This window comes from Hylaeus anthracinus, unplaced genomic scaffold (assembly GCF_026225885.1).
Source record: "Hylaeus anthracinus isolate JK02 unplaced genomic scaffold, UHH_iyHylAnth1.0_haploid 11989, whole genome shotgun sequence".
NCBI classification, from domain to species: Eukaryota; Metazoa; Arthropoda; class Insecta; order Hymenoptera; family Colletidae; genus Hylaeus; species Hylaeus anthracinus.
Genome location: NW_026534337.1, coordinates 15604467 through 15627962, shown reverse-complemented (window position 1 = coordinate 15627962; position 23496 = coordinate 15604467). Strand labels below are relative to the sequence as shown.

Genomic DNA, 23496 nt, shown 5'->3' with positions numbered 1-23496 from the left:
CAATTCTACTTCATCTAGCAGACAATGGACGTCGACCGCGACGAATCCACGAGCAGTCGTGGCGCTCGATTTGCTGTTTTCAACTTTATGCATATAAAAAGATAGGTGACCGACCACTTCTATCCCCTCGGAATCACAGATAAAGTGTGGTTATTAATCCGAACATCACTATTCAGCGCGGCGCTCCCGTCAAACCGGCGGATCTAGCTGAATTATTCTCGTCAACCCGAATCCTATTGGGAATCGAATCCACGCTTGTGTCACTTTGGGTCCCGTTCGCGATCCTTCACTCTTTGTTTTCGTAGATTGTTCGCGGTGACCGAACCGTGAAAAGGGAGAAGCGTAACCATGGAATCGTTTACGCCTAATCGAAAACAGACCGTCGGCGTCGCCGAGGCTGTTCGCGCGGAAGAGAACGAAAGTGACAAGGACAACAACGTGCTAGCGCAAATCAGGATTTGTCGAATCGATCGACTCGTGCATCGGAACGATAATTAGGCTCCGAGTACTAACTATTATCGGCTGCACCTACAATTAGTGCCTTTTAGCGAGCACGGTCTAAATTTTCGAACTGTTTCGGCAAACACGGCGTGCCGTTTCGCGCGGATGATGATATTGTTAATCAACGGCTTACACTCCACTCAACCGGCTCGTTTGTACGGATTACGCGTCAGAAAATCAGCCTATAAACTCACCGATCGCCGCGGAAGTCTCGTAAAATTATGCAGAACGCGCGGCCGCCTTTATGAGAACGTATAGATACGCGTGCACCGACCTGGACGCCGATTACATGTCTCCTGATCAACGCAGATGCCGCGAACACTCGTTACGTTTACGTCACGATCCGCGGGATTCGATGGCCCGTAACGTTATAATCATCGGTTCCCGCGAGCCGCGCGAACCATCAACGGCTTTAGGGGCTGAAAATGCCAAATATGTTCGTGATTTCTTGCTCCGATTATTCCTAAAACCGCGAGAGAAATTGAATTCCGAGGTAATCAAGCAATACAAATGCAAATGTCGGGGCCACCGAATCGCCGCGGTACCGCCATTCCGCATTTCGAAATATTCCGCATAAATAAACAATCGCGGACGACGAATTACATTCATTTAGAACAGTGGTGCGCAAAGTCGATTCGCCTCTTTCATCGAGTCCATTCAATTCGCGGAATGCGAAAGCTAAAACTTTTTCGTGGCTATACCCTTGCCAATTTGTTCTCCAGCGCTTTCAGCGACACCGATTTCTCTCGGTAACGAAGAATATCGTGCATCGCTCATTTTGGAAATCAGTGGGGGAACGTGTTGTCGTTGAACCGATCGAGTTAATAATGCAAAGTCTTGGTCCCTATTTAAGCGATCCATTTGTACAAAAATGAGCGTTTTCCCACCGTTTCTCGCAATCTCTCGCTAATTTCGCGACATCGGTCTGTTTGTCGTTGACCTTCCGCGCCGCCTTGTACAGCAGCTGCATCATTTCGTATTTTCCATCAGAAGCGCGCGAACCACGGTCCAAGGCGCCGACGATTACCAATTTGTCTAATCGCGAAGATAGATACGAGTTTCTTCGGAATACGGAAGCGGTGACGATGGCGCGATAAAACTGTGATAGGTTCAGTGCTTCATCCAATTGACACCGATTTGTTGCGCAAAGCGACAATTTGTGGACAAATTTAAGACGACATCAGCCAATTTGTCAACGTGAAAGGTAATATCGCGTCTGTTGTATTATGCAACGCGTTCGATCGTCACTCGTGCATTTATCCGTTGATGGACACGTGACACGCTTATCGTTCGGAAAAGAGTAGCGGTATACCTCGGCAACCTATTTACCAAGAATGTTGGTGCCAGGATTCGAATAAGGACTTTTCGTTCGACGACCGTTCTACCGATTCAGCTGCATTGTTAATGGATTCTGTCCCTCGGAGAGTATCGCTCGAAAACGAGTGCAGCTTACAAAAGATACTCGTTGCTCGAGATTTCGCTGCGACGTCGCGCGACGCACCGTCGACGGACGCATGAAAGCGGTTGCCTTTCCGCAAAGGCACGCTAGAAGTGGCTTTTGTGCGATTCACGTCGCGAGAACAGTTGGGCATTACCGAGTCTAGCCCACGGCGGACCGTTTCCCTCGACTGACGCGCCGATAACGTGCCACGGTTCACCGGGATTCGTTTAACGCGATTCATAGAGGAGTCGGGGAAGTTGGTCCGGTTACACGACAGCTAGTGTCGACCGTACCGTCGACACAAAGTCGGGAATTGCCTCCAATGTAGTAGGAATTCCAGTTCATCGTCTCCAACGCGTCCAACGAGCTACGCGTCCCGACCGAGAACAATACACTCGTCTCCGACGAGCCTTCCACGTCGCGAGGGTGAGACAATAATTTTATCCGCCAACGTATTCGTATGACTTGGTATACCAAAAATAGAAACCTCGCGGTAATACCGTTTTTCAATAGAGTCCTTTCGTTGCGCAAACTCTTCCACAATTGGAGAAAAAACTATTTCAGATTACACGCAGGGGACTGAAAGTGAAAACGAGCATTTTTAACGAGAGTTACCTCGAATTGTTGACTCTCCCTCGTACCAGAGATTGGAAGGTGTTCGGAAAAATTGTTGCCGCCGGGCTTTCGATCGAGGCTGAAAGAAACGCTTTCTTCTAGACGCTTGAACGCGACGAAGCGCGGCGAAGAAAGAAGTTGGCCAGCCTACTAAAAATTCAAAACGCGAGCGAATTTTCCCGGGAATAAATTTCCAAGTTTTCTACGCGAGAACAGCCGAGCAAATACAGCACGGCGAGCTTACCCAACCCCGGAACGAACTAGAAAGTTTGACGCATTGCCGGTGAATAAACCGAAACGATTGTTACGCAACGTTTGTCAGAAGAAAGAAGAAAAGAACTTTCAACGTACGTTGCGTGTACGTACATTCTGGTATTCCGAAATGATAATAAGACGAAGGGAAGGCACGCTGCTTAGTGATATCGCGTTTAGTCCGTTACAGTAACTTGCATTTTGGTCGCTAATGGGATGAACGCGTTATCTTTTTCAGGCTCCTTGCATTCATCGATTTAGGAGAGCATCGATAGACTATGAATATTACGACAAAGTAAGTAACGCTTGGAATCAAATTTTCATGACGCAGTGCGACATAATTTTGATCGAATCAACGTTACAGTCCCGACTTTAGAAATCGGGACGCGATGCCATCGATACCTTTATCGTCGGATGCCGATGGAAAAGACTACCTCGCTTCTTCTCGAGGAAGAAACTCGCACCTCCGAAGACAAAGCATGTCTCTGACTGCCATTATAAACCATAGAAGAGGTCTCCTCGGGTAATATCGACTCGTTTTCAAATTTTCCTTCGTATTTTTCGTTCATCCTCGGGGACACGCGCGAATCACTGCCTCTGTTATTAACAACGTATCGAAGCTAAAATAAAATAGCTCTCCCGCACGGTGCGCCGTGAAACGCGGTCGAACTGGAACGCGAGTAGCGTATAATTTTACGATCATTGAATTCAGTTTTCGAGCGAAATATTTTCGTGGCGGGATGCATCACCGATTCGTTTAAATTTATATCGTCCAGTGTATCGGTGCGAAAGCGACGGACATTGCGCTTTCGTGAATACAGTCTGTCTAACAAGAGCGCGGTCGACATAATTTACATGCGTTTTAATGATGTACAATTAATTCCATTCTATTTACTAAACACTACGAGTCATTACAACGCCATCTTAATTCAAACTAATTGCATTTTTTTAAATGGTAACGTTTTCTCCTTTCGACAGAGCGTTGATTTCAGGTATAGGCAGCAACATGTCGCTGCCGTCTTGCATGCCCCAGGATCAAGAATTCTTAACGGGACAGCCTCCTGGGCACAAGGCTGGGCAAATGCCGCTTCTGAACAATCACAGTCACATGGAGAAGTACGACGACGCGCAAAAGCAACGACCGAACTTCTTACCTTTGACTCCCGTCAACACGGCCTGCGTACCTATGAACGCTCTGGAAGCCGCGAGAAGTAAGGGCATCGCGCATTCCAATAGTGCGAACATCTTGCAATTGCGAGAATGTTCCGAAACTTTGTTCACAGCTAAACAGCAGATCGTGGAGCAACAACAGAAATCTGCCGAGAGGCGAACATGCCACAAGGAAATGATATCGATCATGAGCACCCTATACGCGAAATTACTGATCGTCATTGGAATCGCCGTGCCGGTCTCAGCCAGCGGGACTCAAAAAGTCCCTCCATCTCTGAGTCAGGTCGGTGACGAAAACTCCTCACGTTTTTCGCGTACTACGTCATATCTCAACGCCAATGAATTGAGTGATCGATTTGACGCGGAACGACTCAAACATCACGAGCTTCGCCAACGGTCAACTTCTATGAACTAATAAACTAATTTATTTCGGCAGGGATTTTACCTCTATCTGTATTTGGTCAGCGTCGCTTTCGTGATCGCGATGTACGTCATCGTGCTGAGGGACAAAGCCGTGAAAAACTTGACGCAGAAGAACGAGAAGAAACAGCAGACTTTTGCATTCAACGAGAAAGGCGAACGCGAGAACATCGATCAGGTAATATTTCTATGTTCGGTTGTAAACATTTTCAGAATTGAACAATATCAAATCTAGGACACATCGTAGATCGTTCTCTTTCGATGATGCCACGTATAAAAGAATAGTATAAGGGAACACTTCGATAGCCTAGTTAGGACCGCGCTAATCCGTGGCTCGTTCAGCGTTTTCTAATTAGCATGGCGCGTTCAATTACGCACCGCGTACAATGAAATCTTTCTTCCCCAGACGCAACAATACGGCAGCTTTTGTCTAAGGCTCGGCGCAGTGGGATTTGGCGCCGGCTCGCTGGTATTTACGGGATTGCAAATTGGAGCGGAAATAGCTTCCGGCCCGTTTAGGGCGATTACACCGGGTGCCAGACTGCTGTTGGTCACAGCTCAAATGCACTTCATATTCCTCAACAGCAAAAGTCTCAATCTGTCCAAACACACGGCCCTCGCGAAACTAGGCCTGATGCATATGATTGCGACCAACCTTTGCGAATGGTTACAGGTAATCATCTTTACGGTAACAGTAATTGTTTTTGGAACACTGATCGTTGACAAAATGTAACGTCACGGTCCGAAGCGAAAAATGGATGAATACCGCTGATATTGAATACATTTCGATAATCTTTTAATTCGAACGCGGTATCGATAAACCGTATTTAGCATTTATCAAAGTCGAGCCAAATGTTTATTCCAACGTTTGCGGAAACGTATACCCCGTCAACGGTGACCAGAGGCTCGTATCCGTTTTCCAGGGGTAATCGAAGTAGCCGTGTTTGTCAGCATCGAAATTATACCGATACCGAGATTTTAATCACGTGCGCGGAAACGTGATACATATTAACAGAAATTCTATAGCTTCGATAGTCTCGGTTCGATGTTGCTTGTACGAGAACGGCGGAATCGTGAATTTTTCACGCATTCTCAGCCATTCCGTTTGTTTTCTCCAAGGCGCTCGTCGAGGAGACGCAGCACGAAATCGATCAGCTGGGCCCTACGCACGACGATGAGGATGGGATCTTGAAATCTCTTTTGAGAGACGCGAGTCCGTTCCTTTTTCCATGCACAATCGAATTCAGTTTAATTTGCGCGGTGATACTGTTCGAGATGTGGAAGAGGGTGAACGAGAAGATCGATGCAAAGGGCGAGACACCGACGAGATCTTCGTATCATCTTAGCATAGATTGCAGCAACTCTCACAGGTCAGCCAGGAATTTAATTAAATCGATAAGACCGTTCCGTTAATTTGTTAATGCGATATCGTTGAGATTTTAAAACGCGTCGTCTGTGCGCGTGCACCTCTGCTTTATCACTGTAACGTTTTTCAGGGGTCTTTTCGGCGGGATTCTGGTCGTCGCCGCGACGATACTAAGCCTGATTATGTTCTTCGTCCTGAAGGAGGCCAAAATGAACATAGCGATCGTACAGGTGACCGCGCTAGACGCGACGATACTCGCGCTAGGTAGATAACCATTTCACGATATCGTAATATGTATACCTGTAATCTCTGTAAAACCATGTAGCGTGTTTGTAAACGTGAAACTTACAGGCATGATTGCATCTATCGCTGGAACTCTGAAGTTGCAAGCCTTACAGCAAAAGATCATCAAGCCATCCGAGTTGGACACAACGTTATTGGCCGCGGCTCAAGCTGGAGTCTATCTTCACTGTTTATTCGGAGTCGTCGGTGACGTATTAACGATGGGACAGATCTGGGTGCTGTCACTTTTTACGGACTTGTTGGCCCTGCTACAGAGCACGAGCCAAACTTTGCTCATTAAAGTAAGATACTAGATCGTACCGTCGAGGATCGTAGTAATCCCACACGAGCGCTTTCAATTTCCGTGAAATTCGTAGATCGCGTGGGGAAGACGTTGCTCGAAGAACGACAAGCCTGGCAAGGAGCTGATCACTTTCCTGATAGTCGTCAACATCGCCCTGTGGACGGTGAACACTCTTGAAAAATCCCGCGCCGGTGTCAGACCCGATCATTTGCAGTTCTTCGGCGTTTGGGCGTGGACGATCATTACGCACGTTTCTATGCCGCTCGCTATATTCTATCGATTTCACTCCGCCATATGCCTGTTCGAGATATGGAAAACCTGTTACAAGTGCAGATCCACCAGCGTACTGCAAACACCGTATTGAAATCATCGATCCATCACGGACGATCGAGAAGCGTCTCTTTTGTACTTTACGCATCCATGAATTGTATAAACAACGAATATCGTTTAACTCAAAGGTCGCGCGCTACGTGGAAAACAAATTCGAACGAGCATGGCGAAAATTGCGTTCCTCTCGAACCATCCCTTCGATTACCAGGTTATTAAAAATAGAAAAAACGCAAGGAAGACAAACGAGAAAGCAAGCGGTCTATCGCAAATAATAACGTTACAGGGCACGAAGAACAAAGTTCCCCGCGATGTCTGCTACCCTGCTCCCGTGAGGAACTTTTATTAAGCCAGCGCGCGACAAAAGGCACATAAGAGGGGTTGCACCGATGCTTTGAGACATCCGACAGGATGCCACGGTTGCCGAATCGATAGAGGTGCGTACTCTTTCGTCGATGTACATGGGAAAAGACACGGAGTAACGGTGATGGTGGAGGTCGACAGTTTGATACGGTTTACGGTAAACACATTTGGTAGCAATCACATCACGGGGCCAGCCAAGCCTCGCTGCAGCGAGAAGTAGGTGATGCTTCGGTGGTTGGAGAAAGCGAGCGAACGGTGGGTGAAGAGGCTCTTAGCCAACCCTTTGTTGCTCCTGCCGCCACTATTGCTTCCCCGCACCCGTCCTGAACGTAGTGGAGGCTCTACTCTTGACCAAAGGCCTCTGATTTACTTAGCCTATCGAGTGCTCTCGAACTCGTCCGCCAAGAATACCGTGTATACAACCAAGCCGTGTACGCCGTGTTCCGAAATTTCGAACTTAATGCTCCACTTACTGTCCTCCTGCCTTCCGCGAATCGTGATTGCGGACCTCGATCGTACTACATCGTACAATTAAATTTCCCAACGAATTTAAAAGTAAACCGAACAACTACATTTAGTACACCCCCCTCAGCGCTTTAGGATAATTGTAATTATTCGGCAGAATAATACAAGAAACGCGAGTCTTCGACGATAGACGGAAAAAAAGGGTGTTACTACCGCGTCAACGGTTCCTAACGCTCGCCATAGACTCTGTTACTTTTTTTTTTGCGGATTTAACGAGGATTTACCGCTCCTACGACCCCTACCTTGCCAACCCACCACTACTACTACGGGTACAATCTGCAGCACACGCGTAGAGATCTTTCTACGTCGAAGTGCACGAGAAATCCTAGATTTCCAGAGCTAGCTGAATACGGGAAACGTTAGCGCACGTTCAGATTCGTTTTCAAGAATTTATTCGGAACGGTGGCTTCCAGAATTTCGCGACGAATCTTCGATGCATTTCGTCTTCAATTATTATGTTTGATTTCGTGTCAAAAAGGAAATAGAATACGAAACGTTTACGATTTAAGAAAAACCCAAGATTTGAAACAATTCGTAGACCTACGTTTCCGTGTCACTTCTTCCAAAAAGTAGCGACTTTTCGCGACGTCGCGGCTGACCACGGCGAAATCTTGCGATTTATCGGGTTTACCTATCCATCCCTAAAACCCCCCCGTCGATTCGAAAGTCCGTGATGGAAAAGGGAACAGGTGGCAAGAAGACGGAGAACGCGGCGCCGCGACGAGGCGAACCTTGATATATCCGCCAAACAGAAGGAGCTGGAACGCCTGGGCGGATTTATCGGAGTTGCGGATAATGGATGGTCTATACCGGCGGGGGAACTTTTTTTTAAATAATATAACGTACAACAAGCGGAGAGCGTTCGATGAAATGCGCTTACACCAGCTGGCAACGGAAAAACGCTTTCCACTGTCGCGAATACAACGGCAAAATAATTTTCCGCGAAAGTACACGTAACGCGATTTTCTCGTCCGCCGACGATTACTAGGTCAACGAAAATATATCGAACACGAAATCGTGGGCCGTTCGAAACGAAATTATCTCGTGAATGCGTAGCGTAAAGGGTAAGCGGCGATATTTATCTCGACCCAATTAAGTACGCGGAGCTTTAATGAATTTTCTATATGTCTGCTGCGCCGCGACGTAACCGGCATTATTAAAGAAGAAATAAAAACATGGATCGAAGGGAGAAACAATCACCGAGAAGCAAATTATTCGGTCCTGTCGGTGGTGCGCGGAGGAAAAATGAACGACAGCGGTATTGGCAGAACAACTACCAGACAAAAACCAGCATCGGAGGTCGTCGATTGGACGATCCTCGGGAATGTATTTAATTCGATTGATCTTTGCAGCCATCTGGACGAGACAAGAAGGACGAGAGGCAAGAGGGTGACTATTCGCTGCTAGGGAGAGGGAACCTCTGTTTCCGCCGGAAATGAGGCCTTCGCGACTCGCACTCCCACCCTATTTTACCTCCACCCAAAAGCTCTTTCGTGCCACCCTTCTATCTACCTGTGGCCGTTGCCCTAACCGATCCTTCTATCGCGCTGTATCTCGGGAGCGAGGACGCAAATCGTATTTATATTCCATCTCTGACGCCCAGGTAAATATTTTGAGCAACTACCGGTTACGGTGTATCGTGCGAAACCGGTTCTCGGAAAATCATTCGAACGCCACTTTAATACGCAGGATTATTATACATTCATCCAATCATCACGGCTCCCAATACCTTCCCAATCCCCGTCGAGCAGGACTCATCGCCGAACGAGGATCACCTTTTTTAAATATTTCGATTATAAATATTTACCAGCGGAGCGAAATTCGAGTTCGAATCCGAATGTGTAATTGAAAATTGCTGAAGAGCCTCGCGGACCAGCGATATTATCGATATCGTTTGCTTATTGCGATTTATTCGAAATGCGAGACTGTTTACATAATGGAAAAATTAAAGTTTAAGGAGTTGCTTGAAAAAATTGCTTTAGAGCCTCAAGTTGTATTCTTCGACAACTTCTATCATCGGAAAATGTTCGAGATGTAATCGTGTGATCTCAAGATTATGGGAAATGCGATTAATTAAAGAAACGAAGACTTAAACGAATCCTGTTTTTGTGCGGAAGTATCGTACCATGTTTACTTTCGCGTAAAGAGAAGTTTAATAAAATTGGGGTCGCGGACGATACGAAGAAAAGTCAAAAGCTGGAAAAGTTCGCTAATGCTCTCTTACCTCGCAGCTACGCGTGAATGTCAGTTGCTCGTCGAGGATGTAATTTTCGCTGTATACCCGGATTAGAAGCCGGCTCGTCGAGCTCCGCGTTCTATCGCTTGATAAGTATTGGCTCTCGTACCTCTTGAATACGGTGGAACTGGAAAAGGGATTCCGAGATGATTTCAAAGCGATCGATTGGTCTCGTCGGTGACGTCACGGGTCGCAGCGATATGCGGCCGTTATGTCTCGTTGGGAATCCACCTACCCGTAATAGCACGGATTAATGATAAAAGCCTAAGAGTAGGACAACCATGCAGGCCGATGCAACGTAAAAGCTATTATTATGGGAAGCTATCAATGCTACTTGGGTGGGTTTGATTTTACTTAACGCTTCGAAAATCTAAATCTTGGGAAACTAATGCGCGTATATCTGAACCTGTATGATAGATCCATAATTGCATGACTTTGATATTCAGTTTTTACAGTAAGCGATGCGACGAATATTCCTTTTGGAAACGTTGTTACATTAGCAGACGTTATAGTACGTTCTTTCGATGAAATCGATAGCTATTTGAAGAATACAAATTGCTGCTGCTGCTGCTCGAGTGAGAGAGACAGAGAGAGCAGGATGCGCAAAGTTACCGTTCCTGAAAAGAGGACAAAACTTTTACTAGACGGTATTTCTTAAAATCAGATAAGCGGATTATTGGGAGATTTGATAAAAAAAAAATCGACGTAAGATACTCTTTCTAGCCGTTTCAATTTCAAACATCAAAAGGTTTTGTACCGATAATACGCGTACGTCGGTAATTAAATAGGTCTCCGTATAGGTAGAAAATAAATTTAGCAAAATAATGTTGCATATTTTATGGTTTTTATTTATTCAAGCACTTACGACTATAAGTTACATTGTCACATAATGTGTAACCGACAGAATAAGAAAGGTTCGATAGCTCCTATTTTTAGGTCTTCATTTCAAACTGAATATATGTCGCAGTATAAACTTGATGCTCGTGCGGTAGCATTCTAAAAACTTTGCGTTTAAAACAAATTTTCAGTTCTCTCGTTTTGATGCTGACACTCGTAGCTTGCTACAGATTTTCTGCTCCAATATAACACCAAATTGTTAATTGTTGTTCGCACATAATTAAACTTGCGTCGGCTTTGACATTCTTGAAGGTTCCGATGTTTGTTGCAGTTGAACACATTTTGCTAATGTCCATATCTAAATTAAATGCAAAAAAATAATTTACTTAAATAGAAATTTATACGCGCGGAAAACGCGAGATTCTCGTGTGCTTTTCCTACGAACGCACAAACGATTTTGAAAAGCATTAAGAAGCCAGATGTGTATCTTTGTAGGTGTTACTCACTTTTGAAACTCCCACTCCCGGTTGTCTAGTGGACAAACTTGTCGAGTCTTCAACCAACGTGAGATGCAATGGAAATGGAATGCATGCTATGCAAAAAATGATCAAAATATTAAAATAAAAAAAAAAACTATATAGGTACTGCGATCGATACTAAGTGTGTATCGTAAAAAAAAATGGTAAAAATGAAATATGTACATTGCATACACCCCAAGCTACGGTACATTCTTCGCTAGTAGCTGATGCTTGATTTGCTTGACACTCTATACATAAATCCATTATGTGATTACGACAGATAGCACAATTGTCTACCACGATATCTGAAAAAATAATTGAACGTGTACTTAATAGTAAATTCGTACATAAAATGTCAAAATGAAAATTGACAGAAATGAATAAAAATAACAACATTTTTTGATACATACCCCATGCCCAAAGAGCCACAGCGTTCCACTAAAACGTAGAATTTCGTACTTTTAAATAAACCTTGATACAAACCATGTGAGTATAGTACAAATGACAATGCGATAATAAGGTTAGAATTTAACAATCATATTAATAAAGTGTATAAAATTCGTATATATTTCGTAGAACATGTACGCAAAATTTTGTCTTACCTTTTTAACTTCAAAACGTTTTTTCTCTCCTTTACTGCTACTAGAAGTTGGTAAATCACTTTCTTCATCGTCGATATCCATTGCCGACGCCATGTTTAGAATTTGATGTTGATGGCAACCAACTGACATCTCGTGTAAGAGATTGAAAGTACAAGTACGACGCACCATTCACTGGATTAGGATAGACATTTACTTATTCATTAAATATTTTTCTTATACGGTGGAGTGTTATACTATTTCAAAATTAATACTTTAATCTTGTTATTAAGAAATATTTGAAAATCAAAGTATCGATAACAAAAGTTCACGTTGTGATGGTGACAATGTATCGATATTAGGTTATGTTATCGTAAGAGGAACTACTAATTACTGAAAAAAACATGACAGTTACCTCGATCGCTTGAGAGCTGGATAGGAATTTTGAGTAATTTTGCGTGGATAGAAGATTTTTCATCGTATGTTTATGATCTGAATCGCATCGTAAATTATACTATACGATGAGGCGTAAGGCAGGCGTTGGCGCGATTCAAAAACAAAAGTTGGAACAGGAAAAATATAAGGATAAAGGTACGGAGATCCAAGAAAATCAGTTCGAGCAAATGACGAAGCAGATGGAAACTTTCCGCGTGAATCTGGAGGAATTTGCAACAAAGCATAAAAGTGATATTAAAAAAAATCCACGGTTTCGACGGGAATTTACTGAGATGTGTGCATCAATTGGTGTAGATCCTTTAGCCTCAGGAAAAGGCTTTTGGTCAGTTCTTGGCATAGGAGATTTCTATTATGAACTTGCTGTGCAAATCGTTGAAGTTTGCATGGCTACAAATTATAAAACTGGTGGTTTGATTTCATTGGATGAACTTAGAACAAAATTGATTCAAGCTAGAGGTCGTAAGGAACAACATCAAGAGATAACAAATGAAGATTTATTAGCAGCTGCCAAGAAATTACGTATTTTTGGAAGTGGATTTTCTGTTGTTCCTATCGGTGGAGGTAAACACATGGTCCAATCTGTGCCAGGTGAATTAAGCATGGACCATACCGCTGTATTACAAGGAGCTAGTACATCTGGTAATGCATTTGTGTCAAAGCCTATGTTATGTAAACATTTGCGATGGGAACCAGATCGTGTTCAAAAAGCCTTAGATCATATGATAAAAGAAGGACTGGCATGGTTGGATGAACAAGGTGAAGATGAGGTTTTGTATTGGTTTCCAAGTTTATTCACAGCGTGTATTGCATCCACAGAATAAGTACAATATCGACTATATCACTAAGAGATGGATAATTTTTAATAAAAACAAAAGAAGTATCTATAGTGAAAAATGTATTTCTAATGCAAATAAATTTACATACTCTTATAATATGTACACATTCAGATATTTGATGTAAAGTTTGTTTAGGTAGAGAAAAATATTGTCACCTGATTTCACTTGTAGTGTTAAATCTAAAATGAAATACATATTTAGTTATTTGAGAATGTAGTATCATTATAAAAATATATTAAATACATACTGTCGTATGTCTTGCAACATATGTTGTGCCATTTGTTGCTTACAAGTTAACAATTCTGTACTTAATTCGTTATTTTCTTTCTGTAGTGTGCTTATTTTTCCTTTAAGTTCTTTAGTTTTTCCTTGAAATTTGACTGCCAATAATTTTGCCTCATCCCTCCATCTAAAATAAAAAATAATATCGTTAACAATAAAAAGTTATCACTTTCTATTCATCTATCAAATATCCATACTTTTTACTTAGTTTTTGATGAACTTGTACATGATGAATTAATTCTTTTGATTTTTTATCAAATTTTTCCTGCAATTTATTCATTTGATCCGAGAACACTGTTTGGCAGCAGTGACATTTATTTTCCACCCTGGAATGGAAATATTACATGAAATATTATTTAAAATATTAATTGGCGTCATTTTCTTACGTTATATCCAAAGTACGCTTTTGTTTTATATCGAACAAATGCGGATTCGTTTCATCGACTATCGCATCTTGTAACTTATGTTCCTTTGTACAGCCTGTTTTCCGAAGATTAACTTCCAGTTCATGAATTTTATTCTCAAGAGAATGTCTTTCATTGTCTCTCCTTTGTATTTCATAATCAAAATCTTGTTTTAGCGATTTTAATTGCAATACGAGGTTTTCTTTAACACCTAATGTTTTACTCAATTGGCTTTCTAAATCCGAGTATTGCTTCATTATGTCCTTACTTTCACGATCAGCCTTTTTAATCTGATCTTCTATACTATGTTGTTCTAATTTTTGTAACTTATCGTTTGAAGTAACTAGTCCACCTTCGAGATTAGTAATTTTTTCTTTCAATTGTTTAATTTCCATATCGTACTTGTTTTTAGCTATCGCTTCGTCGTACACCTGTAACTGAAGTTCCAAACGTTTTGTTTTTTGCTCATAATCCAACAGTTTCATGCTAGAATCTCTACGAATTTTACTCAATTCTTCGTCGGTACATTTTAATTCTCTTTGAATTTTCTCTACTAATGCTGCCTTTTCTTGTAATTCCATTTTAAGCTCTTTAATTTCTGTTATATATTTCTTTGTGTTTAACTCAATTTCATCTTGAGTTTTTTTATTTAATTCTTGTATTTTCGCGTCGTATTCGTTTGCTATTACAGCTAAACGATGCTCTACTCGGGCTTTCTCTTCCAAAACCAGTGCTTCGCGATGAAGTACCAAATCCTTTTCCCTGACCGCTGATTCGATCAGTTCGATAGCTTCCGTCATTTTATTCTTTGTTTCCTTGTCCTTTTCCATTATATTGTCGGCGTATCTCTTAACCTCGTTCAATTTTTTTTCCAATTCCAATTTGGCTTGTACTATTTTATTGGTTTCTGCTTTAGCATAAGCTAGTTCCCTTTTCAATGTCTCTATTGTCACCTGATTATTCCTATCTTTTAAAACATAAGAATGATGTTTCTATTTATTGCAAAATATTACAAATATGTGTTACTGACCTTTATCTTGAGCATCTTTTTGTAAACTTTTAAATTTCTCTAAAAGTTCATTCTTTTCTTTACTTAAACTTTCAACTTTTTCTGTACTAGTCCGATACAGCAGTTCATGTTTAATAAAATTTTCTTTAGCCTGAGAAAGTTTTTCTTCCAACATTTTAATAGCTTCAGAATAACTTTTCTTAATAACATTTGCCTGTTCTTGATAAAATTGTGTACCTCTCTCATCCATACGAAGTCTCTTCAACTCTTCTTCCAAGGCACTTACAGTATTCAACGAAATATGCCATAATTGCAGAACCGAATCTTTCTCGGTCTCTAACAGCGCGATACGCTCCTGTAAATTTGCTATCTCTTTCTTATATACATCTTGGTTATCGCATTCTTCCACGTGAATACGATCGAAGGATTGTCGTATGTCATCAATTTTGTGACTCTCATTTCGCAAAACTTCTAATTCGGTTCGTATATTATTTTGTTCGACCTAATGATTAAAAGTACGCGATAAGTATTTGGAATTGCGTACAGTGTAGGATTAATTATGAATAAAAAATATACCTTGCATAATTGCAAATCTCGTTTAAGATCCTCCACAATCCCGTGATGTTCTTCAAGGATTACATCTCGTTCAGTACTAGACGTAAAAAGAAGTTTATCAAACGTAATTGTCACACATGTAGGTAGTATTAAATATAACCTTAAAACTAACCGTTGTTTCAAAGTATTGTCCTGCTCCGTATCAAGCATTTTATCGCTAGAAGAATTTATATTTTACAATACTATCTCAATCGAGAGTCCATCGTGGAAGATAAATGGTTTATTTAATTTATGTTTACGACGCTATCGGTTGTGTTGTCAACCCGTACGCGGCATACATCAGTGTCAATTCACTATAATGAATAGTAGCACCATCTAGCAGTAATAGCATGTAACACAGTTCACTACAAACTTGGGTGTACTGTATTAGTCTATGCGCCATCTAACAGTAATAGCAGGAACTATTTTTACTACAAACTTGGGTGTTTTCTTACTGATGGCGCCACTAATATCGCTCACTGAGCGGCTTAATGAGCGATGACGATAAACGATAAACGAGGAGTTATTCACATTCGACGCGAAAATATCAACATTTCTACTATTCATTCTTCTATTCTTTTATTTACGATACATTATAGACTGAAGATGCTTTATAAAATGACAAATTTATCGAATTTTGTATAAACGAATAGTCGACAAAATATGATAAAACGTGCTATCTTTATAAATATCGTTATGTAAAAAATCAAGTTTTTATTTCAGCGAGCGTCTCTGTTAAATTGTTCAAAGAAGGCGGCAGTTGGTCCAGTTTTGTAAAGAGTTTTATTCAGATACTCCTGACGGGATCTTTGTTGTTCCGCCAGCCGCAGGTTCTCGTCGGCTATCTTCTTCTTCATTTCCCTGCAACGAAGTCAATGGGAAACTTACTATCGGAATAACTCAACGTACTTATCTCGACTAAATTCCCAACATGAAATCTTACGCTCTCTTCCGGTCCATTTCACGCTGGTACGTGTCCGCGATTCGCGCGTGTGAATTCATCAACCGATCCCATTCCTCGTTCATTCGCTTCTCCTCCAATTTCATTCTCTGAAAAAGAAGCTTTCCTTGAGCATGCCAAATTTTTTCTCCCGTTTGCCGAGACCTTTCACGGTCGCGACAACGCTTGGCTCCGTTTCAATCTTTCGCGGTGGGTCGTTAAAGCGATTTCAAAACAACGCTTCGCGACTTTTACCTCGATTTCAATCATCTGACGTGCTTGCTCCTCCCTGAAAACGTGAAGCTCATCCGCGGACATGCCTTTGTAGCGCGAGGCCAACGGCTTGTGCGGTCCACGGGTGCTCTCGGCCTGCTCTTTGGCTTCCGTGAGGAAGTCCCCGGTCACGTGATTGTAGATTTCCGCTTTCTTATCCTCCTCGTCCCGAAGGGCTTCGCAGTGGCGGCGTCGCTCCTGTTCCTCCGCCTGTACGCAGCGCGAAGGGGTAAGAGAAACGGTGCGAACCATTCGGTCGTTTGACCAAACTCGCGTGCCCGACGAAGCGTGACACTTCGAAGTAAAAAAGTCAAGGACGGGAACGCATGCGCGGAGGATGGGGCAGCAGGGTAACGATCATTCTCTATGTTATTACCGGGACTCGTACTCCTTGACGTCACCGAGTTTGCTCATCGGCCATAGCAACCTCGTAACCGATGTAAACGGTGCTCACCTTCGAGGAAGGTTTATGTTTGTTGCAGCCGGTGCTCGCGTAAAGTACACGCGCTTTATTTCCGACGGGTGAAGGTGGCTACACGATACCCGTTCGACGATCGTCCGTCGAGACGATCTTCAACTGGGCTGCGCAGCGAAGGACAATGCAAATACCTTCGCTTAAAATCCATTGAAGAATGTTTCGACGCACGGTTTGTCTAACGAACAGCTCGAATCTAAAATGATCTTGCTAACCGGTTGCTCAAGAACATCGAAGAGGATTAAATGTAGCCTATCGTGCAGCTATTCGGTATTCGTAATTTGTACGAGTTGAGAAGTTGTAGTTTTGGCCAGGAGATCTAACCCGAGTCCTTGGTATCGAGTATGGTGCCAAACAGGCTGGAAGAAGTGAGTGAATCACGGAGTGAAAATCCTCATAAACTGTGACAAAATTGGAAAACTCGAGAGGTGACGTCCCATTCATCTCCAGGCAGAAAGCATATCGCAAACGATGATATCTCGACGCCGTTGAACCTTGACATTTCACGGCTCGTTGTCGTCCCCGAGAACTAACGAGAGAGGACTCTAAATCAATTAATGCAACGAAGGACCATCGAGCGTTAATTATCAGACTCTTCGCTTTCTCGTCGTCCGCGAACATCAATGATCTACGAGAACAAGAACGTACGATCGGATCTCCATCCGAGCGAAAACATGGTTCGCCTTTCATTTCGTCGTGAGGAAAATAGAATCGTCGGATAATAAGATTCTTATCTGCATCGCAGTTCCCGCCGCTTTGTTATTTCCCGCCGTACCTACGTAGGACTAAATTGGAGAAAGCCTTACCAGGGCCCGATTGAAACTTGCGGTGGCTTCGTTCAACCTTCGACGACATTCTCGCTCCATACGATCTAACGTCATGGCGCGCTTGTCCCTGGAGATGACGGCTTCCTGGTACGCTTTCTCGGCTTCCTGCCGATCTCTCTCCTCCATCGTACGTTCATTCTTTTGCTTCTCTATCCACCATCTCATCTCCTCTTTTTGCGCTTTCAAGCGTTCCTTCGAGTCGGTATCCTCGCCCTCGAATCTGCATTGTCAAAATCAGTAGGCAGATCTGTCAGAATGCAATAGATCTTTTACCGTATCGTTTAGAGTTTCGTCCGTAACGAAATTTAGGATTTATTTTCCGAAGGTTCGTTTAATATCGTTTTCTCCGGAGCTGCACAGTCGGCGGAAGGAAATTGGAAAGGACAATATTTACTTCTGCCCGCAGGCCAAACCGGATTGCGAGTCTCCATCGCAGGGTGCTGAACACGATTTCTTCACGGCATCCGGATCGCACAGATCGTAATCTCGTCGATCCTCCGGTCGCTGGTGGTGTCGTCGGAAATTTTCAATCTCAACGTTTATCTGTCGTCTCTCCTGCGATACATATACGAATGTTAAATAAAGTTAGTTCCGGGAGAAAAATTCTTTCTCTAACCGTGTGATTGACAGTTTTACCTCTTCTTGTTGTTTTTCGAGAAGCAAAGCGAGCTTACTGCCGCGAATCAAATTCTCGTCGAGCTCGGTTTCTCGTGCCTGTTCTAGCTGGCGCTGCTGCTTCTTTTCCGCGACCTGTTTGTCCAAGAATTCCTTGTCTATCTGTGAACGTTACGAGCAAAGATTGTTACGTGTGATCCCGATAAAGTTCTTCTTTCGCGTGTCAGATGAGCATTTTGAACACAAGTTGGATCTAGAACAAACTCACTCCGATTTTCCTGAATCGCGGATTGAATATTCGCTGCTTCCTTTCCTCTTCTATTTGCCTTCGACGCTGGATAGAAGCGGCGAGCTTCAGGTCCTCCTTGGTGACGGTTTGGAACGTCATCATCATGGTGTTGGATTTCGGTACGAAAACGATAGGGACCGAAGCAGGAATGAACGTAGCGACGAAAGCCACGGGAATCGAGTGGAATTCGTTACCATGGAGCGTTTGAACGATAATAATAAATAACTACATCGAATCGCATGTTTCGAACGCTTCCTTTCTGCGCCGCAAACTTCGTCGTATATTTTCGCATATCGAATTAACGAAGAAATGTTAAGAATACAGCAGATTGTCGATTAACGCGAATCGCAGCAATAAATTCGTGACCCACCGGTTAATCGATGTTCGAGGTAAAGTAATTAAACAATGTTTCGTGTATAAAATGTACTCTCTATTTACGTATGTTTACGTCCCTATTTCGTTAATTTTGCGCTTCAGAGCATGGTTTGAAATTGTTTTAGATACGACTGTTCTACATATACAGATAACAGTTTTCAAAGAAACCAACCGATAAGAATATTCAAATTATCCGCTGCACCTTGTAACTGTCAACGGCTTTATTATTTTCTTAAAGATCAATCCGATCCTTTGTTTAAGTTTAAATTTTTTATTGCCGACGACGTTGAGCTCTGACACATATACGAACGTCGATTATTCGGTTGCTCAGGATATTTTCACGACAGAGTCGCGTGAAGAACAGCTGTTGAAAGCGCAAACATGTGTTGCACTATCTGTTGATTCGGCGAAAGTCATTATGCATGACTCGTGACTTTGTGGTCTAGTATTATTGCGCTCGGACGCGTGTACCGATCGTAGCGGCCGTGCGATTGGCGGATGAAATAATGGGAATAAAACGGATTTAGGTGACTCCGTTGTGTGACTCTAGTTACATACGGTGAGTCAGACGAAACGTCTTCGTTTTTCATACAATGAAAAAAACGAGAACGCTACGTAAGTCTGAATCGACCGTCTCGCACGGAGGCCACCGAACGTGACGGTTTATCGAATATTCCGGGGTCGAGTCGTTCGCGTGAATCACAAGAAGCTCGAGTAAATCGTCGTGAAAGCATTGAGAGCCAAAGCCTCTTTACGGCTTCCAGCCGGATACGATGAAAGGATTATTATACGCTGTCCGTGTACTCGAGATGTATTTTAAGGAAATAATCGCCTCGCTTTCTTCCTTATCGATTCGACGCGCGATGTAACGAATCGTTTATACTAGCTGGACAGAAGTCCTTTCGGCGATCGTCGTAGATACGTTCAATACTTATTGCATATTATTCGAAAATGTTTAGAACGATCGAGGATCAGTGATTCATTGCATAAGAGCTTGATAACCATAATATTGTATCAAAATGTTGCATTTCAACCGATGTGTGATATATTTTTTTTTATTACACAACGCAGGTGGATAACAAACTTTCAATGTGTCCATTGTGCCAAGTTGACGGTTAACAACCGTAGGAATTGTTTCTTACCTAGCGAGAAAATACACGTGTCTTCGCGTGACCTATATTCACCGGTATCGGGCCATATGGCGAACGATCGCGAGTGCAAATCACGCAGGGCTCTACACGTCGAACGGAAACGTATCCCTACGGTGAAAAAAGGGTATTCGTGACTACGAAGGTGGACGAACGATCCACAAAAACTACGCCTGTAAAATTTAAAAAATGAGATTTTTAGTCAACTATCGCACCCTCCACGTTTTGCCGGCAATTTTTACTAGCTGTCTAACAAGGAAACATATAAATATAAAGCCGAGTAACAGTTAATCTGCTATAATTGAACATCAGATAATACGATAAGATAATCCTCTGGAAATCGTCTTATCGATCGTCGAACACATTCGAAAACTCCTGAAGTATAAAAGGTGCTGCCAACATGTGCGAATTAATAATACACTCGTTCCTTGTCGTTATCCGATGTCTGGCTCTGATTGTTTAGAGTTTAGAGCTATACATTCAAAACAAACGTACGAGAGAATCGTATAATCGCAATTTTGATTTAGTTACATTTTAACAATTGTAAACTATAATCTGTACGCTCAGTTACAGCGAACGATTACGTAACGAATTACAATTGTAATTGCTCGGAGCCCGACTCTGTTACGGATACGTTCCATGTTGATATAGACGACAAAAAATAAATGTAGAATCTTACGCGCCATTTAAAACGAGTTCGGTGAGAGATTCGCGGAAAAACGCGCTCCAAGTTTTCGCGGCACGGCATACAGCCAACCCAGAGAAGATGCCCCGAAGCAAAGCGAGACTCAACGGCGCCTGCGTGGCCATGTGACGTCATTGGCGAACCGGGCAACTCGTCCGCTAGACATTCAGTCTCGCCTCAACTTCGAAGGAGGTTGTATCAGTGGTGCACGTTTGCTCGATCGAGGAGTATCACGGAAGTAGTCGGACACCGAGGAACACGACTACCGTCACGCTATTGGTCCGAATGCACGTACAACGAAACGGAGTCGAAGAAGAGTGAAGCTCGAGTGCGCGACAACTGCAAAACTGTGAATCGTTGAGAGGATCGTCGAGATCGATCGGAGGTTCCCTACATCGAATAAAGGTGCACACATCTTTTTTTTTTTCTGTTCGTCGTTTATACGCACGATTAAGGAGTACGCGATACGCGCGTCTTCTTTTCCGTTAATCACTCGGAGTACGTCGGTAGATCTACGATAATCTTCGCGTCGTATCGTCTCGATTAATTAATGTATTTTAACGTATCTACGATCTAAACACGTGTTGACAAGTGTACGTAAACTATAGAGGGAAGAAGAAAGAAAAATCGGAGCGTCGTTTCTTCAACGTTTGCATCCAGATAACGCTTCAATTGTTCCACGAGTGACAAGCTCCGATTGAACAACGCGCGTATCCTCGGATTAACTGGTTCCTGGACGCAACGCTCGAGTTCGTTACCGCGAGCGTCCCTTCCAGGCTCCTCTTCCTACTATGCACACCGAGAGCATCGCGATTACTATGAGAGAATGAGCTGCTCGGTGAAGATCTCGTGTGGCAAGAGTTGGAGCGGTTCGCAGCGGAGGATCAACTCTCTCGCGGAGGAAACTACTTGTTCCACAGCTATAAGTGCGACTTGCGCGAACCTAGCCGCACCGTTGGCCACCGTAGCGTCGACGTCCACGTCGACCACGGCCACCACGTCTACGCCGACCACGGCCAACCCCGTCTCCCCGAGTACGATCACCAGTGGTAGCCAGAAAACCACGCCGCCGCGTCCCATCAGGTCGATCGTCGCTAGAAAAGGGGAGGATACCACGAAACTGCTCAAGTACATCGAGGATAACGTCATCGGCAAGAACGGCACGTTCTTCGGACCATTCGGCCGCAGGAAAGGTCAGTGATCAATATAGTCTTTGCCCCTCCGACTCCTCTGGTCCCCTTTCGCTCCGCCCTACCCACCCCTAGCACTCCACAACTTCGCGACCAACGACACGCATCGTTCGCGACGGAAAGAGCCGCGTTTGTCGCGGTTCACCAGAGATAAATATCTCGTTAAGATCGTCAACACCTTCGATTAAAGCTTATCGATCGAATCGAAGGTTTCTGTACTTGTTTCAATCGTAATAGCTCGGTACACGCGGTTTATCGGATGTATGACTCCTTCTCGTGGGAAAGACGGTCGATCAAACCTACGATCAAATCTGCGGTAAACTTCCACCGTGTATGGTCCGCTGTACGAACGGACGAACGAGTTTTTCTGCAAACAGTCGCATGAATTTCGTTCTCCATGGCGCTCCGGCTCAAAGTCTCGCTATGCCAACCTGCAGAGGGATACCCGGCAAGTGCACTCGACGTATACCTTTCGTAACTCGATACTCGAGCCTCGCGCGGAAACCTATCGCGTGCGTGTGTATTGGAAGTATTTCGAATTAAGAGCATAAGAACGCACACGCACTCTGGTCGATCTTCGCGGTGGGCGTCACAGGTATACCAGTCACTATACGAAGAAGGTATCGTTAAATTTGGGAGACCTAACTATAATTCGTGCGTTCAATTGTCATAGTTTTTTAAACGACAATATCGTTAGTACTGTCGTCGGTATCGCGCAAACCGTAAGATTCTGTTGAGAACACCGTCACTAGAGGTCTTTATGCTCTATCGCCCAACGTACGTGCTCGGTTGCTTACGACGTTTGCATAATTAATTCGCATCGAGCATTTTGCTTTCGAGACACTGGTAGGAAAAGAGGAGGGAGGGAGCAGAGAGAGGCACCGGTAATATAAGTGTTCGTCAACGTAAACATCGCTGTTACAGAATCTCGTAAACCGTGCCCTGTTAAATATTCAGGGTTTCGAATGTTTGCGCCGTCGTGTTATTCAAATGTCGTTGGCCTACGATCGTCCCGAAGGCTACCCATTTTTTTTTTACCAATCGAGATTCCACTTAACGATCCACGCTCCAACTGTTTTTCTATACATTTCCCAATGTTCTTGCATTTTTTTTTTTATATTTTATGCTCATTCTGAATCTGAAAGTGTAAGAGAAGCCAATTATGTACATGTATACTTATTTGCGAGCTTAAGTCTGCATTAGAAATGATCTCAGGTTCATCGTTAAAGGGTTCGCGTCGCACAGAATCTTGTTCCCGAGGTTTCGCGCGATTTCTCCTCGATTTACAACCGTCGGGACCGTTCGAATGAGCGCCAGTTTCAACCGGAAGTCAGGCCTGTTTGCCGAAGCCTCTTTCTTCCGG

General features: G+C 43.3%; 6 protein-coding genes across 8 annotated transcripts in view; 3 read left to right on the top strand and 3 right to left on the bottom strand.

Annotated features, from left to right (window-relative positions):
- The first annotated feature begins 1495 nt into the window (after positions 1-1495).
- On the top strand, positions 1496-10516 carry LOC128887476 (proton channel OtopLc-like). Of its 3 annotated transcripts, XM_054143427.1 has the most exons (12): positions 1496-1705; positions 2660-2915; positions 3048-3104; positions 3174-3332; positions 3788-4020; positions 4093-4262; positions 4416-4577; positions 4806-5072; positions 5519-5769; positions 5896-6029; positions 6117-6349; positions 6425-10516. In XM_054143427.1, exons 3-12 carry the CDS (start codon positions 3088-3090, stop codon positions 6713-6715), a joined length of 1917 nt encoding a protein of 638 aa, XP_053999402.1. In that variant the 5' UTR covers positions 1496-1705; positions 2660-2915; positions 3048-3087; the 3' UTR covers positions 6716-10516. The 3 variants fall into 3 exon arrangements, with proteins under 3 accessions (XP_053999402.1, XP_053999400.1, XP_053999401.1); XM_054143425.1 differs by having other exon boundaries at positions 3788-4262; XM_054143426.1 differs by lacking the exon at positions 2660-2915 and having other exon boundaries at positions 3788-4262.
- Positions 10517-10624: 108 nt separating this feature from the next.
- LOC128887530 (RING-box protein 1A) lies at positions 10625-11927 on the bottom strand. The gene is made up of 5 exons (XM_054143538.1): positions 11760-11927; positions 11568-11595; positions 11341-11462; positions 11146-11231; positions 10625-10997 (listed from the first exon to the last, which is right to left on the bottom strand). The coding sequence occupies exons 1-5, from the start codon at positions 11925-11927 to the stop codon at positions 10985-10987; spliced, it is 417 nt and encodes a 138-aa protein (XP_053999513.1). The 3' UTR covers positions 10625-10984.
- A 314-nt stretch (positions 11928-12241) lies between these two features.
- LOC128887519 (vacuolar-sorting protein SNF8) lies at positions 12242-13326 on the top strand. Its single transcript, XM_054143512.1, has one exon. It carries the CDS (start codon positions 12257-12259, stop codon positions 13010-13012), a length of 756 nt encoding a protein of 251 aa, XP_053999487.1. The 5' UTR covers positions 12242-12256; the 3' UTR covers positions 13013-13326.
- LOC128887478 (repetitive organellar protein-like) lies at positions 13072-15630 on the bottom strand. Its single transcript, XM_054143431.1, has 7 exons — positions 15450-15630; positions 15299-15374; positions 14744-15224; positions 13696-14680; positions 13507-13635; positions 13275-13436; positions 13072-13206 (listed from the first exon to the last, which is right to left on the bottom strand). The coding sequence occupies exons 1-7, from the start codon at positions 15485-15487 to the stop codon at positions 13179-13181; spliced, it is 1899 nt and encodes a 632-aa protein (XP_053999406.1). The 5' UTR covers positions 15488-15630; the 3' UTR covers positions 13072-13178.
- Positions 15631-15903: 273 nt separating this feature from the next.
- On the bottom strand, positions 15904-20811 carry LOC128887509 (RIB43A-like with coiled-coils protein 2). The gene is made up of 7 exons (XM_054143496.1): positions 18715-20811; positions 18468-18608; positions 18226-18386; positions 17811-18051; positions 16512-16739; positions 16260-16366; positions 15904-16177 (listed from the first exon to the last, which is right to left on the bottom strand). The coding sequence occupies exons 1-7, from the start codon at positions 18838-18840 to the stop codon at positions 16036-16038; spliced, it is 1146 nt and encodes a 381-aa protein (XP_053999471.1). The 5' UTR covers positions 18841-20811; the 3' UTR covers positions 15904-16035.
- A 751-nt stretch (positions 20812-21562) lies between these two features.
- LOC128887463 (uncharacterized) overlaps positions 21563-23496 on the top strand; it is a 40331-nt gene continuing 38397 nt past the window's right edge. The window contains exon 1 of the mRNA XM_054143354.1: positions 21563-22136. Within this exon, the coding sequence (XP_053999329.1) occupies positions 21770-22136 (367 nt within the window). The 5' untranslated portion in view covers positions 21563-21769. The remainder of the gene's footprint in view (positions 22137-23496) is intronic.

What these genes read in the sequence shown, in the direction of transcription:
- LOC128887509 (XM_054143496.1), bottom strand. Translation starts at nt 18,840, where the DNA reads ATGATGATGACGTTCCAAACCGTCACCAAGGAGGACCTGAAGCTCGCC. An exon ending in GGTTTGGCCTGCGGGCAGAA is followed by an intron (nt 18,052 to 18,225) that starts GTAAATATTGTC and finishes TTGACAATGCAG; the next exon opens with ATTCGAGGGCGAGGATACCG. An exon ending in GTCAGATGATTGAAATCGAG is followed by an intron (nt 16,367 to 16,511) that starts GTAAAAGTCGCG and finishes CTTCTTTTTCAG; the next exon opens with AGAATGAAATTGGAGGAGAA.
- LOC128887478 (XM_054143431.1), bottom strand. Translation starts at nt 15,487, where the DNA reads ATGCTTGATACGGAGCAGGACAATACTTTGAAACAACG. An exon ending in GACAATACTTTGAAACAACG is followed by an intron (nt 15,375 to 15,449) that starts GTTAGTTTTAAG and finishes TTTTACGTCTAG; the next exon opens with TACTGAACGAGATGTAATCC. An exon ending in CATCAAAAACTAAGTAAAAA is followed by an intron (nt 13,437 to 13,506) that starts GTATGGATATTT and finishes TTTTTATTTTAG; the next exon opens with ATGGAGGGATGAGGCAAAAT.
- LOC128887519 (XM_054143512.1), top strand. Translation starts at nt 12,257, where the DNA reads ATGAGGCGTAAGGCAGGCGTTGGCGCGATTCAAAAACAAAAGTTGGAA.
- LOC128887476 (XM_054143426.1), top strand. An exon ending in CATAGAAGAGGTCTCCTCGG is followed by an intron (nt 3,333 to 3,787) that starts GTAATATCGACT and finishes TCCTTTCGACAG; the next exon opens with AGCGTTGATTTCAGGTATAG. An exon ending in TCCCTCCATCTCTGAGTCAG is followed by an intron (nt 4,263 to 4,415) that starts GTCGGTGACGAA and finishes TTATTTCGGCAG; the next exon opens with GGATTTTACCTCTATCTGTA.
- LOC128887530 (XM_054143538.1), bottom strand. Translation starts at nt 11,927, where the DNA reads ATGGTGCGTCGTACTTGTACTTTCAATCTCTTACACGAGATGTCAGTT. An exon ending in TGTGGCTCTTTGGGCATGGG is followed by an intron (nt 11,463 to 11,567) that starts GTATGTATCAAA and finishes TTATTTTTTCAG; the next exon opens with ATATCGTGGTAGACAATTGT. An exon ending in TAGCTTGGGGTGTATGCAAT is followed by an intron (nt 11,232 to 11,340) that starts GTACATATTTCA and finishes TTTTTTGCATAG; the next exon opens with CATGCATTCCATTTCCATTG.